We start from the raw sequence: 11,594 nt of genomic DNA, 5'->3' as shown, positions 1-11,594 counted from the left end.
GCGAACGCACTTCCTCATGGCGTGGTATGTTTCACAGTCAGTTGCTTACCTATTTTTCTTGGGGGTGAAATTAAAAAAGCTCCCTGGTGACGCAAAGACGTAATTTAATGCGTTCGAACTCGTCACTTCTCAAAGCAAGATTGCAAAATAATATTTCATACATTCAGAGAAATTCATGGGTATTATGTTTGACAAAATGTAGCTGTTTTAAGTAGTATTAGACGAGAAAATAATGGAAAGTAATAAACGAAAAAAGAAATCAGTGATTTCAGCGAAATACATTTCGTTCATTCTGTCACTCTTTTTTAACTTTTTGTGATATTAATTTGCAGTATACTACCATGCCACAGTTTAGACATCTCTTAAAACAAATGTGGTTCTTGAACAGCCACGGCTTTAAACATGTTTTTATTGGTGAGTTAACTTCTCAAAAATATTATTCCATGGTCTCTTTCAAGGCTCTCCGTCTAAAAACTCTGCTCGAGTCTTATTCAATTCCCGTTCTCTAAAACTGCGCTAAAACGCTAAAATTGTGCAAACCTAAGTACATTCCTTCTTGTCAATCAACTTGGGTGTTTATGCTTGTGCCAATCGCAGGAAATAAATTTCCAGCTTCCAACGAATACAACGGATTTCACAACTGGTACCAGTTCTACACGGAAGAAGTTAGAGGCAAAACAGGGATAATCTGTCTACCGAATGTCGAGGCGAACAAACGGGTCAGTTTTCACATTAAATAGTTATAGACGTGAACTTTATGCATCGAGATATGGCCTCTGCAGTTCATCTTAGAAATCGCATCAAAGATGAATACTAGTAGAGGATATTCTCCGAGTGTAGGAAGTCAAAAGAATATGAACGGTTTAAAAGAAGCTTGAATTTTTTGAGTAAATTCTTTTTAGGATGGTGCTTTAAAACGTGAAATTATGATTCCGTACGTATCATTTCATCTGTAGCCTTATTTCCTGAGTGATCTCTTGTTCACATGGAGAGGGGCAAAAAAAGCCAACCCGAGCAGCATGTTTGTTGGAACAAGCCCAGCGTTTGATTTGGCCTTGTTCACCACTTGCTTCCTTAAAGGACGCGGAGATGACGGAGGGGGATTTCCGAATGGACCGCCAATATCAACCTACTGTCAGTGCGATATAGATACGCCTGGGATCGGAACGAGCAGAGTAGAGGTTACAACCGTCGAGAACAGTAATGGCAAGGTCGTCACAGCCTATCCAACAGCTGTTTATTAGAGGTAAGACTGAGTTATAACAAGACGTTTATCCAGAACTCTCATACAAACGATAGATGCTTTATTGTGACGGATAATAAAAATCGTTACAACAAACTACCACCAGTGGAACACATCAACCAAAACTAAAAGTTATAGTAGAAGGGGGAAGCGTGTTTGTTTTCTCATGGTCGCCTTGGACTTATAATGGTATATTTAGAACACAGGGGCTACTATCTATAACAGACAAACGCTTAATCACTAGTAGCAGCTGTGCCAAGAAAAAATAGGAAAAATGAAATAAAACGAAACAAGAAAAATAAGAGCAAGAAAGAAAAAAAAGGAACAAAGAATTCGAGAGAAGGAAGAAAACGTAAAAATAACTGATCAATCAAGATCAACTTCTTTGATATCTTTAAGGAAACTCATGCAATTTAAGGGTTTTATCTCGAGACCTTTAATGAACCAGGAAACGAAAAAATGTTACTTGTTCAAAATCAACTTCAATTTTACTCTTGGCAAAATAAACCATGTCAATGACTAAGACTGGTTCTCATCCAACAGCTCGTATGAATCGCCTCTTTCCCTTTTTGTTAGCAGAAGATTAACTTAAATATTAAAAACAAGAACAGCGTTTTTAATTTATAGATGGTAGGTTTCGTTTAGGGACTTTCGGCGCGCTCGTAAAGACACTTCGCAATGTGTCAGTTTATTGTTTGTGAATTGTGTGAGGATGTCAAGGATTGGCAGTTTGTTTGTTTTATTCTCTTTTTCTTCCCGAGTGAAGCGCAAATAAAGCAGTTATTTGTATCGATGCTGTGAGGCTACCGATCCAAACTGTTAAAGGTCTAGTCCATGAAGCGCAATGAAAATGAAAAAATGTAATATCCTTATCGTCACGTTAAATTTGAAACAAATGCTATCAACGACGCCGTTTTTATGAATTTTGTCAAATAACTGTATACTTCTTCTCACTCTTCAGATAAATGGCATTTGAGGATGATGAAAGTTGTCAGGGTCATTGTAAACCAAACATCATATAAGGCCAGTGTAGTCCGGTCTAAGCTCTTTGTCATTGGAACCGAGCGATAGTGAGGGCCAACGACATCTTTCGGTTGCCTTCCGCCATTTTTTCCTCCCGCTTTTGTCTTCTCTCTTCCAGTCAAAGGAGAACCTGGAACAGGCTACACAAAGGCTATTCATGATTTAAAACCTCAAACCAAACGGTAATGAAATAAAATCAAAGGTCTTTGACCATCAATGGGTTAAAAAGTCTTTTTTGCGCCTTATTAATCACTTGATGAATACATGGAAAACAGTGCGCGTTGTTTTGAATGGAGAAAGGCAGAGGTTGCTCGTCGCGGAATCGATCCTTCTGAAAAGTGCGCATGATATAATAATGGTGATTGCAACTCGCTTTAAACGTAACCGCTAGGTCATATCTTAATTCAAAACATGCCCATCCATTGTCACAACACCAAGTGAGATCCTAAATACGCTTGACAATAATTTTTTTTTAGCGCGCTTTCCAAATGCGAACAATATAGACCCCATCTCTAAACGTCTCAGTTTTGAGAGAAATTGAAATATCAATAATAATTATTAATAATAATAATTGTAATATAAATAATGTTGTAAACCTATAATTCATCCCAAAACTGAGACGTTAAGGGGTGGGCTCGTTTTTTTGGCTGACATGTGAACCAATAGGAAGTAGCGTAATATGCAAAAACTCTCGATTACTTTGAGCTTCGTACCAAAGAGCTATTTTAAAAAATACTACACATAAATTAATTCAATCCCTTTGATTCTAAGTTCTCAAAAGAGAAGGCTTTACTTTACCAAAATTCAATTTTGTTTAATTTCTTGAAAATGACACGAAAGTGTGGCCAAAATACTCTTTGAAGGAGTTATCTTCAACCGGCATGAAAAAGATTTCCAGTTGCTGCAAAGCTTGTGTGTAAGGGTCACTGAAGCTAACAAAAACATCAAAGCGAGACCAAGAGACAACCCAGTTGTGGATTTGTGGTAAAGCAATCTATTTGTCAGCCGCCCATTGCAAGGAATTTTTTTTTCTTTAAGTTACGGTAGGTAAAGGAATTTGAGACTGTCTTTAAATGGCTATACGTTCGTTATTCAAACATCTTTTCTTTCCTCAGTGCGTGGTTCAATAATCGCCCTCTTCTTGACTTGTCAAATATTTCCTATCAATTCAAAACGGCAGGTCGGGATTTGATATATCTATGTGTTCATTTGTCGAATCAAGATAACGATACACGAGGAAAATATCAACTTAACCCTCTGTTCACAGCACCTTAAGAAATGAATAGGAAACAATATGGAGAATGTTCATAGTGACGGTAGAGTGTAAAAGGTTAAGACAACACCCTCTGCAGATATATGGAAATCAGTGGAAATCAGAAAACAATAGGAAAAAGTGCATAATGTTTTGGTTATTTAGTTAGGCTACATCATCAAAACGTCCTCTATACGAGTCAAAGTACTCAATGGATAACATGTACGATGTCCAATCATAAGACAACTGAACACAGGCAAGATTCGGTCTCGAGAAGAACATTTCGTGATTAGTCCACCGGGAGAACAATGAAGACAGTGTTTTCTTGTCCCTTTTGTTTATGATTTCTATTGATGAAGAAATTTGAGCAAAACAAAGTATCATGCCATGCATGACATTTTCATATAGCAATGTGCGCAAATTTATTCGCTTCACTCATTTACTGCGTTGCTGAACGAAGCATCAAGAAATTTTGAAGTTTGCAGCTTTCCAAACGATCTCTCTTCACGCATCGCCCACAGGTAAGCTGAAAGATTGCAACAAATAACTAGCCGTAAGTCTCCTTTCGAGCATCTGACCTATCTGCAACGTAATCATTATAAAATTTATAACTCCTCACTGTAAAGGACGCTAAAAATATTCTAACAGCCTAAACGTGAAAAATAATCATTAAAAATTTATAGCATTCTGCTCACTGTAAAGGACACCAAAAATATTCTAATAGCCTAAACGTACAAACTACAACTCACAACTGCCGGAGAAGAATTGAACTTCTCAAATGTAATTTCTCGAGACATAATTTCGTTAAACGTTATGAACGGTTAGATTAGAATGTCGCTGATACAAATTCATAAATTGACAACATGGGGAATTTTGCTCCAAGTGAGATAGTTTTTCCTTACTCCTGATGCCAAATTACCATTGTGAACAGTTGGCTCAGGAAACGTACCCATTTATAAGAATTTATTGCCCGAAGTGCGAGATGAAGGTTCTCAAAATTTATTTTCAAGTTTTGGCGCTTTGCGCTGGAAAGGCGGTGTCCGCCCAAACATCAAGGGGTCAAGAAGAAAACCGATTTAAGCGAGTAAGACGTCCAGTGGACTTCACTTGTCGCTCAATACTTCTCATCCAAATAGGAAAATTTTTACCAGAAACTTGTGAAACTAAAACCATCATTTTAATATACTGAATGACAAAATATGCTTGAGGTTTCTAAAGGACGCCGAGTTTATGGATCACTTACTTTCAATCAGCATAATCTATTTGGGCGCCTAACTTGCCTTAAATCAGAACCATATTAACCAATCGACCGTTTAGTTTCCACATGAACGTAATAACTGTATACAAATGTGCTCGACACTGCAGATCGAGGCCAAAGAATTTGCCAATGAGAGGTGATCTTTTCACTTCTATGTCTTCCTACCATCCACTTGAGCTACATTCCACGGACGAAAAAAGGGAGCCCTTTCTGTAGTTTTAAATTGTGGTCCACCCCCTTCCTCCCGCGCGGATATTAAAAAAACAAATTAGCATAGATTAATAATTCAGCACCACGACTTAAAAGCTTTTTTCCTCTAAAGGCTAAGTTTTTGAGATGATTGTTCAATAAATGCTTCATGTGTGCTCTGATAAGCAATCGTACAAGTTGAAGACGATTCCTTCTCTATTCGATGTGGAATCAGGGTTTGGTGCCAAGTTTTCTATTTATATCTTTACAGAGGTATTTCAATAAAAAAGTTACAAATCAGTGAATCGGATCATCACACAAGAGGTCATAAACAATTTTTGGCTCCATAACAATCAAGTAAGGTTTAATTACAAAACATTAGGCATACAACATTCAAAGTCACTGCGGTGGTAACCGTGCAAATTTAAGCTGAGCTTCTAACTAATACAAATGTAAAATACTCTATGCATTTTGTTCATAAAATGTTCCAATTTTCTTGCATGAGCAAGGGAATAAAAGTGGGGAAAGGTCTTTCTTCATTTCTATCAACACTATCGAATTAAAGTGTCATCGCGTCATTCAAGGTAATCCTTTTCAACCGCATTTTTCAAGCATGACGGACCTATTTGCATCAAAACCTTTTAAAATCACTGAGGTAAGAAGTCTGAAGAACCAAGAATACAAAAGAAACCCCTTATCTCTCCTTCCCCGCCAATTACAAGCTATTTTTTTCTAAAGAACGGTTAAGAAAACATTAGGATTGGGCTAATCTGTTAAAAATATTCTTTGGTAATAAAAAAAATTCCATTCCTTCGTACATATGGCGGTAGTTGAAAGCCCATCGTTTTTTTGTCTCTGATAACTGCAGTAAAGGTTACAAGAAAGCATCATTGACTTCCCACCCACTCAGCCTCCACTCAGCCCCAACTTTTCCCCTCCCCTCCCTCTCTCATCAGGGAGAAAAGTCATACTTTCACGACTGCTATTTTTGAGACGTGGCAAGAGCCGTGACGCAGCTTTTTAAGAATCGTGCAGAATTTGAACTTCATTTCTGTTTTCTATTGTAATCGTAAACGCATACCTTGTTTTACAAATCGCACTGGGACTTTGACTTGGTAATAAAAAGCCGTCATTTCATAAATAAATAAATTCAAGTGATTGACCCCGGTTTCAGAACCATGTTTACTTAAATAACGATAGAAAGGAAAAGAAACTCAGGTTCCTGGATTTCAATTTCAGAACTACCGCTTTAATTTACTTTAATTTAATCGCTATAACTTATTTTATTGAGAGGAGATCTTAACTAATAGAAACAAAACCAGTGAAAGAGTTTCAAAATGAGGATCTATCATTGATGGTGGCCACATCATGATTCTTGCTCCTCAGCTAAAACAATGAAAACCAAGATTGTCTACCTTTTCACCTTACTTGCTTTGGCATCCATTATCCATGGCCGTCACACGTCCTCGAACCATCGGTACGAGAAACTCGACGAGTCTAAGCCCGTGGAATCGGTGGAGCCCGAAGAGCTCGAGGAAATCAAGGATCCCGAGGAATTGGAAGATCAAGAGGAACTCGAGGATCTCGAGGAAGTCGAAGAATTCGAAGGACCTCCGCCTGAGGAGACTGGTAGGTGTAATATAAGGGGACTAAATATTGGGGGAAAATATGACTGCTTTAATACTTCCTCAAATGAAGCAACAAGGTGAAAATCGCGATAACTGCATCATTTTCTTCGTAGATAAAATTCAAAATTTTTCTCACGTGTAATCCTTGGTAAGATAAACCCTGACCGGTCAGTCATGGAAGAGGAAAAGAAAGACGACCCTTTTTGTTAAACAAGTAGACAAATTATTCTATGATTCAGTGCTGTGAGGTAGCTGATGGAAAAACAAAATATAGTAAGATCCTCAGGGCAAAGAAATTATCTCTCAACTATTCATTTATGAATATGTCCAACAAAACTAGGCGAACTTAAGATTTTCTGTAAAATTCAAAGTCTTGGTTTGTTCGTTTTCTTTATGGACTGAAACGTCAACTAAAAAGTATATTAAATCTGACTGACTAAGATTTATTTGAAAGCATATTTGTTATATCATGTCATATTGATGAAATCTTATGTTCCTGATTTTTTTTCTTTATCTATCTACAGAGGAGTCTTCTGCAGGTAATTATACGTTGATAAACCTTCACTAGATCATTTTAAGTTGTTGAATTATCTTTTCTGTATGTTCTGAATAACCATTTCTAGATCATATGAACGCCAGCAAGCTTAAGAATTGCTAGAACAATACCTCATGCGTGGCCGGGCTTACATACTTGCCACAGTGAAAAAAACTGATATCTTAGAAGACACCCAAACTGAAAACCTTAGAGGCACAAATGATCTTACGACTGGAACACAATCTGAGTTGAATTTTTAAGTAATATAGTTGAAAAGAAAATTGGCTGATTTTGACTGTTTTAATTTTCTGACCAACTGATATGTTGTCTTAACAAAGTGGCAATTTCTCTCAAACAAGCTGACAATCGATCGCTGAAGGGAAAGGAAGAGCGTGGATGTAATTATCTATTAATTCTGGGATACAATCATTTTTTTATTTATTTCCTGTCTTTTTTTTATCCACAGAAGAGCTTTCAGAAGGTAATTTCACCTTAGTGTATTTCATAACAACATGACATTATCGAATTGTCTTTTTTTAATACATCATAACGAATAATAGTTCGAGATTACGAGAGATGAGCTGTATGCCATATAATAATAGGTGGATTTTACAGAGAGAAGCTTAAGTTTGACCTGTGCACCTGAAAAAGAACTTGTGCATGAAAGTGTGAGAGTCCTTTATGTTTCGGGAAATGAAAGCCAAAACGAATACCCAAGAAGCCTGAGCTATCTTATGATTAGGATATCATCCGCGTTAAATTCAAATACTAGAGTAACTTAGCGGAACAGAATATAAGTCCATTGATAATGCCATTTCTAATCAAAAGTTACACCGTCTTACTAGCGTGGCATTCGAAAGGACAGTTTTTATATCCGTCTTAAGATCAATTACTGAGGTGCTTTGTGAAGCACAGACTAATTATAATGGGTTAACCAGATCTATGACACAAATGCCCTCTGACCCTTTCAATCCCAAGATCTAAATCAGTCATTTTCCTTCTTGTCTACTATACTTTTCTAATACTTTTAGTTTTAAGAGTTTTGCATTAGACAAAAAAATAATCCTCTCGTTGAAATGCTTTTGTGTTCTTATAACTTGTGCACTTGATATCGAAAGTGGAGGGATAAATCATGTCTTAATCGTCCTCAGGAGGGAAAGAGTTCAGTGAAGGATTCAATGCTTTTGTTATATTCTTGTACAGGAGGAGTATGCAGTGTTGAGGCTGAGGATCGCAACGATTGCGGATGGATCGGTATCGATAATACCACCTGCGAATACAGAGGTTGTTGCTATGACGAAACAGTGCCGGATGTAGCGTGGTGTTTCTATCCAACTGGTTTGTAATTATTAAACCACGGATAAGTAACTTAATAATCAAAGAAAAGTAAAGTGCGCTAGATCTAGCTTGGGAGTGGATATTTTTTGCCTCGGCCAAACGAAAAACATTGTATAATTAAGCCTCCGAACACCAAATGGTGGCATGGCTCACAGTTCTGATTTATAGTAATTCATTGGGTTCGACTATATGGTCACAATTTATCTACATATATTCCTATTCTTTCTGTCCAAGATGACGCTGAAACCTTGAAATCGCACAGTATCCCGAAAGAAGTGACACGAATAGTATGCATTCTGCTAACGTCCAACACACAGAGTTAAAACTCTTAAAGTCATTCTATTCCAAACAATCATCACCAATGGCAAGTGCGTCGCACACATGCGAAATCAAACAAAAAATTTGTCATGTAAAATGTACCAATGTAAAAAGTGTGTTTCTAAACCTGTTTTTTTTTAGCAAAAATACAATCTTTGTTAAAAATGTGTTGTTCATATCTCTACTTCTGTCAATTTTTCAGACAACAAATGTTATGGTATTGACCCAGTAGAAAGAGAAGATTGTGGCTATTCTGGGATACAAAGAGAGGAGTGTGAAAACGATAGAGGATGTTGCTTTGATCACACTGTGCCAAATGTACCTTGGTGCTTTAAAGGAACTGAGCCACCAGCCAAACCAGCCAATGACCCTTCCACTCTTGGTAAGGTTTTTGTTGGAGATTAAAAGAGCAAAAATCGCCAACAATGAAAAAAATAAATAGAAAAAGGTCCTAAAGTTTGGAATTCTTCCCTAACATTAATCACTAGTTTGATTTGCCTCTCTAATATTAAAAAAAAAAAGATGATTGAATTTTTCGTGAAATGAAACCCTGAGACAAGTTTCAGTAAAGTTTTAGTGAAGTTTTAATTCAAAAATAGGCGACATATGCGATGTCGAATCTGAGGATCGCAACGATTGTGGATGGTACGGCATCGACGAGGCTACTTGCGAGGCCAGGGGCTGTTGCTACGACGACACAAAGCCAAAAGCAAAGTGGTGTTTCTACCCAACAGGTAAAGAAAGCGGTTGAATACTGTAGTTAACCTTGGGAAAAGGATGTGACAAAAAGATTAAGTTCTTAGTCATGAATATTTAAATTCGACGGTTGGCCGTTTGCTGTACTATCTGAGATAAAGAGAACGTATTTGCAAATTAAGTCATATTTTAATTCGGTTCATATACGATACGTCTTTTTCACTCTGGTTGAATAAACAGTGTCTACAGAATTCTATGTGGAAACGGTTTCGAGTTTAGACCTCATTAGTAAAATTATTTAAACAATTAAAAAGCAGTAGTTTTGTGAATCAATCGGGCTTTTCTCATCGCAGCGGTTTATCTATACTAAACCACGACGACTTTATCATCTTTCAATCAACATTTGCAAAGTAAATTTTCTTTTCTCTTAGATATTGCATTGTAACTTTCACCGCCTTACTACCCATCTTCATTGATTTCATTTTCTATTTTTCTTAAGACAACAAATGCTATGGTATTAAACCACAAGAACGCGAAGACTGTGGTTACATTGGTATTCAGCGTGAGGAGTGTGAGAACGACAGAGGTTGCTGTTTTGATCACACTGTACAGGGTGTACCCTGGTGCTTCAAGGCCACTGGACCAGTGAGTGTGGCCCCACCTGAAGTAGAAACTCAGGAAGGATCTGCAGGAGCCTCCGAGGCTTAGCTTTGAATGATCAATCCTCAATTGGTCGGTTTCTTTGGCATACGGTGAAATTTTTTTTACACTCTAATATGAAAAAGAGCCGTGGATTCAATTTCAACAATTTCTTTTCGCATCTGATCTACGCTCCGAGAGATTCGCATTTGATTGACATTCATATGATGCCGCATATGTGTTGATCAGCCTATTTTTCATGTGAGCAAAGTAAAGAGGCGAGTTTAAACTAGGTGTTAAAATTGTTGCGTTGCTGTCAGGCTACGGTAAAGCAGGTTTACTAGTAGCATGGTGCATGGCATTTTCCTAGAATATCGTTTGCGCTCTGTTAAGTGTTAAAACACATGTTGTACGGGTTAAGTTTTGTTTGCATAAATTCCTACGAGTAATCTTTCACACTCTGGTTCCATATCATCTGCGGAACTTTTTTAGGAGAAAATCTAATAAAGAATGCACTGTATGAAAGAAGAGTCTCAATTCAGCCACATTGCGTCGCAAGAGACTACTAGCAAAAAAAAAATTGAATTCAAAATGACTTCCAAACCAGAACCAACAAAAGGTGAAGCAAAACAAATTAAATGCAGTTTATACGTTATTAAGGGCGAACACCATGAATAGTTCCTCTCACCACGGCGGACGCCAAATTTTTTTTAGTCCGCAAAAATCCAGTATGCCAATTTCTAGTGCGATTTGAAATTAAGCAATCTGTCTCTTCTGACAATCACATGGCGAAGATAAAAGATATCGCCTGTGTACTTTAGTACTCCCTAGACTAAAGTTAGGGCTCCAAAAAATTCCAGTTTTACAAAATTCACACCTAATTTAGTCTTTCTCTGTCATCTATCGTAACCAGTGCGTTATGCGTAGTGTACCCAGCTGCTTCTCAGATAACAATAACAAACAAACAAACAAAACGCAATCAAACGTAAAAGGTGAAGTGTGTTCTGTTGAAGAGCATTAGTGTTCTTTAAAGCTATTAGCTGTTTAAGATAAAAACATACTTAACTATATGTTTCGAAGTCCGAATTGCCTTTTACTCCAAAAAAACCACAAGAACCCTGAGAATTTCATGTTACTGATGAAGTATCCTTACTACCATTTCTATATCCTTCTATGACTTAAATTTTAAAAGCCCGAAGGGTTACGTGCAACTGCCGAAGTAAAATTGTTCTCAATTTCATCCACTTGAACAAAATCGCTGTGAAAACCCAACATCACGTCAATGTTCTACAACGAAATAATAAATTTACAGGAGAAAACCGCTACATTTTCGAGGGTGCGTCAGCTAATAGTTAAGTGTTAATGATCAAAGTACGGTTGCTTCTCTAAAATTGGTTTTCATTTGATAGGTTTAGAGAAACCCTTCTTTAAAATAACTTCTTCCCCACGATATTTTTATTCGGACTGGCTAAAAT

The 11,594-nt window shown here is 37.2% G+C and overlaps 2 protein-coding genes across 3 annotated transcripts; both read left to right on the top strand.

Annotated features, from left to right (window-relative positions):
• Positions 1-6: 6 nt before the first annotated feature.
• On the top strand, positions 7-2,687 carry LOC131799714 (endoribonuclease endu-1). The gene is made up of 5 exons (XM_059117417.2): positions 7-24; positions 333-414; positions 598-719; positions 957-1,246; positions 2,205-2,687. Exons 2-4 carry the CDS (start codon positions 342-344, stop codon positions 1,242-1,244), a joined length of 483 nt encoding a protein of 160 aa, XP_058973400.2. The 5' UTR covers positions 7-24; positions 333-341; the 3' UTR covers positions 1,245-1,246; positions 2,205-2,687.
• A 1,206-nt stretch (positions 2,688-3,893) lies between these two features.
• Positions 3,894-11,189, top strand: LOC131799711 (putative gastrointestinal growth factor xP4). 2 transcript variants are annotated; one of them, XM_066171606.1, is made up of 9 exons: positions 3,962-4,039; positions 5,237-5,322; positions 6,352-6,594; positions 7,118-7,132; positions 7,595-7,609; positions 8,332-8,466; positions 8,987-9,166; positions 9,384-9,518; positions 9,980-11,189. In XM_066171606.1, the coding sequence occupies exons 3-9, from the start codon at positions 6,360-6,362 to the stop codon at positions 10,186-10,188; spliced, it is 924 nt and encodes a 307-aa protein (XP_066027703.1). In that variant the 5' UTR covers positions 3,962-4,039; positions 5,237-5,322; positions 6,352-6,359; the 3' UTR covers positions 10,189-11,189. The 2 variants fall into 2 exon arrangements, with proteins under 2 accessions (XP_066027702.1, XP_066027703.1); XM_066171605.1 differs by lacking the exon at positions 5,237-5,322 and having other exon boundaries at positions 3,894-4,039.
• Positions 11,190-11,594: the final 405 nt, after the last annotated feature.

This window comes from Pocillopora verrucosa, chromosome 8, assembly GCF_036669915.1.
Source record: "Pocillopora verrucosa isolate sample1 chromosome 8, ASM3666991v2, whole genome shotgun sequence".
NCBI classification, from domain to species: domain Eukaryota; kingdom Metazoa; phylum Cnidaria; class Anthozoa; order Scleractinia; family Pocilloporidae; genus Pocillopora; species Pocillopora verrucosa.
This window is presented reverse-complemented; position numbering and strand designations above follow the sequence as displayed.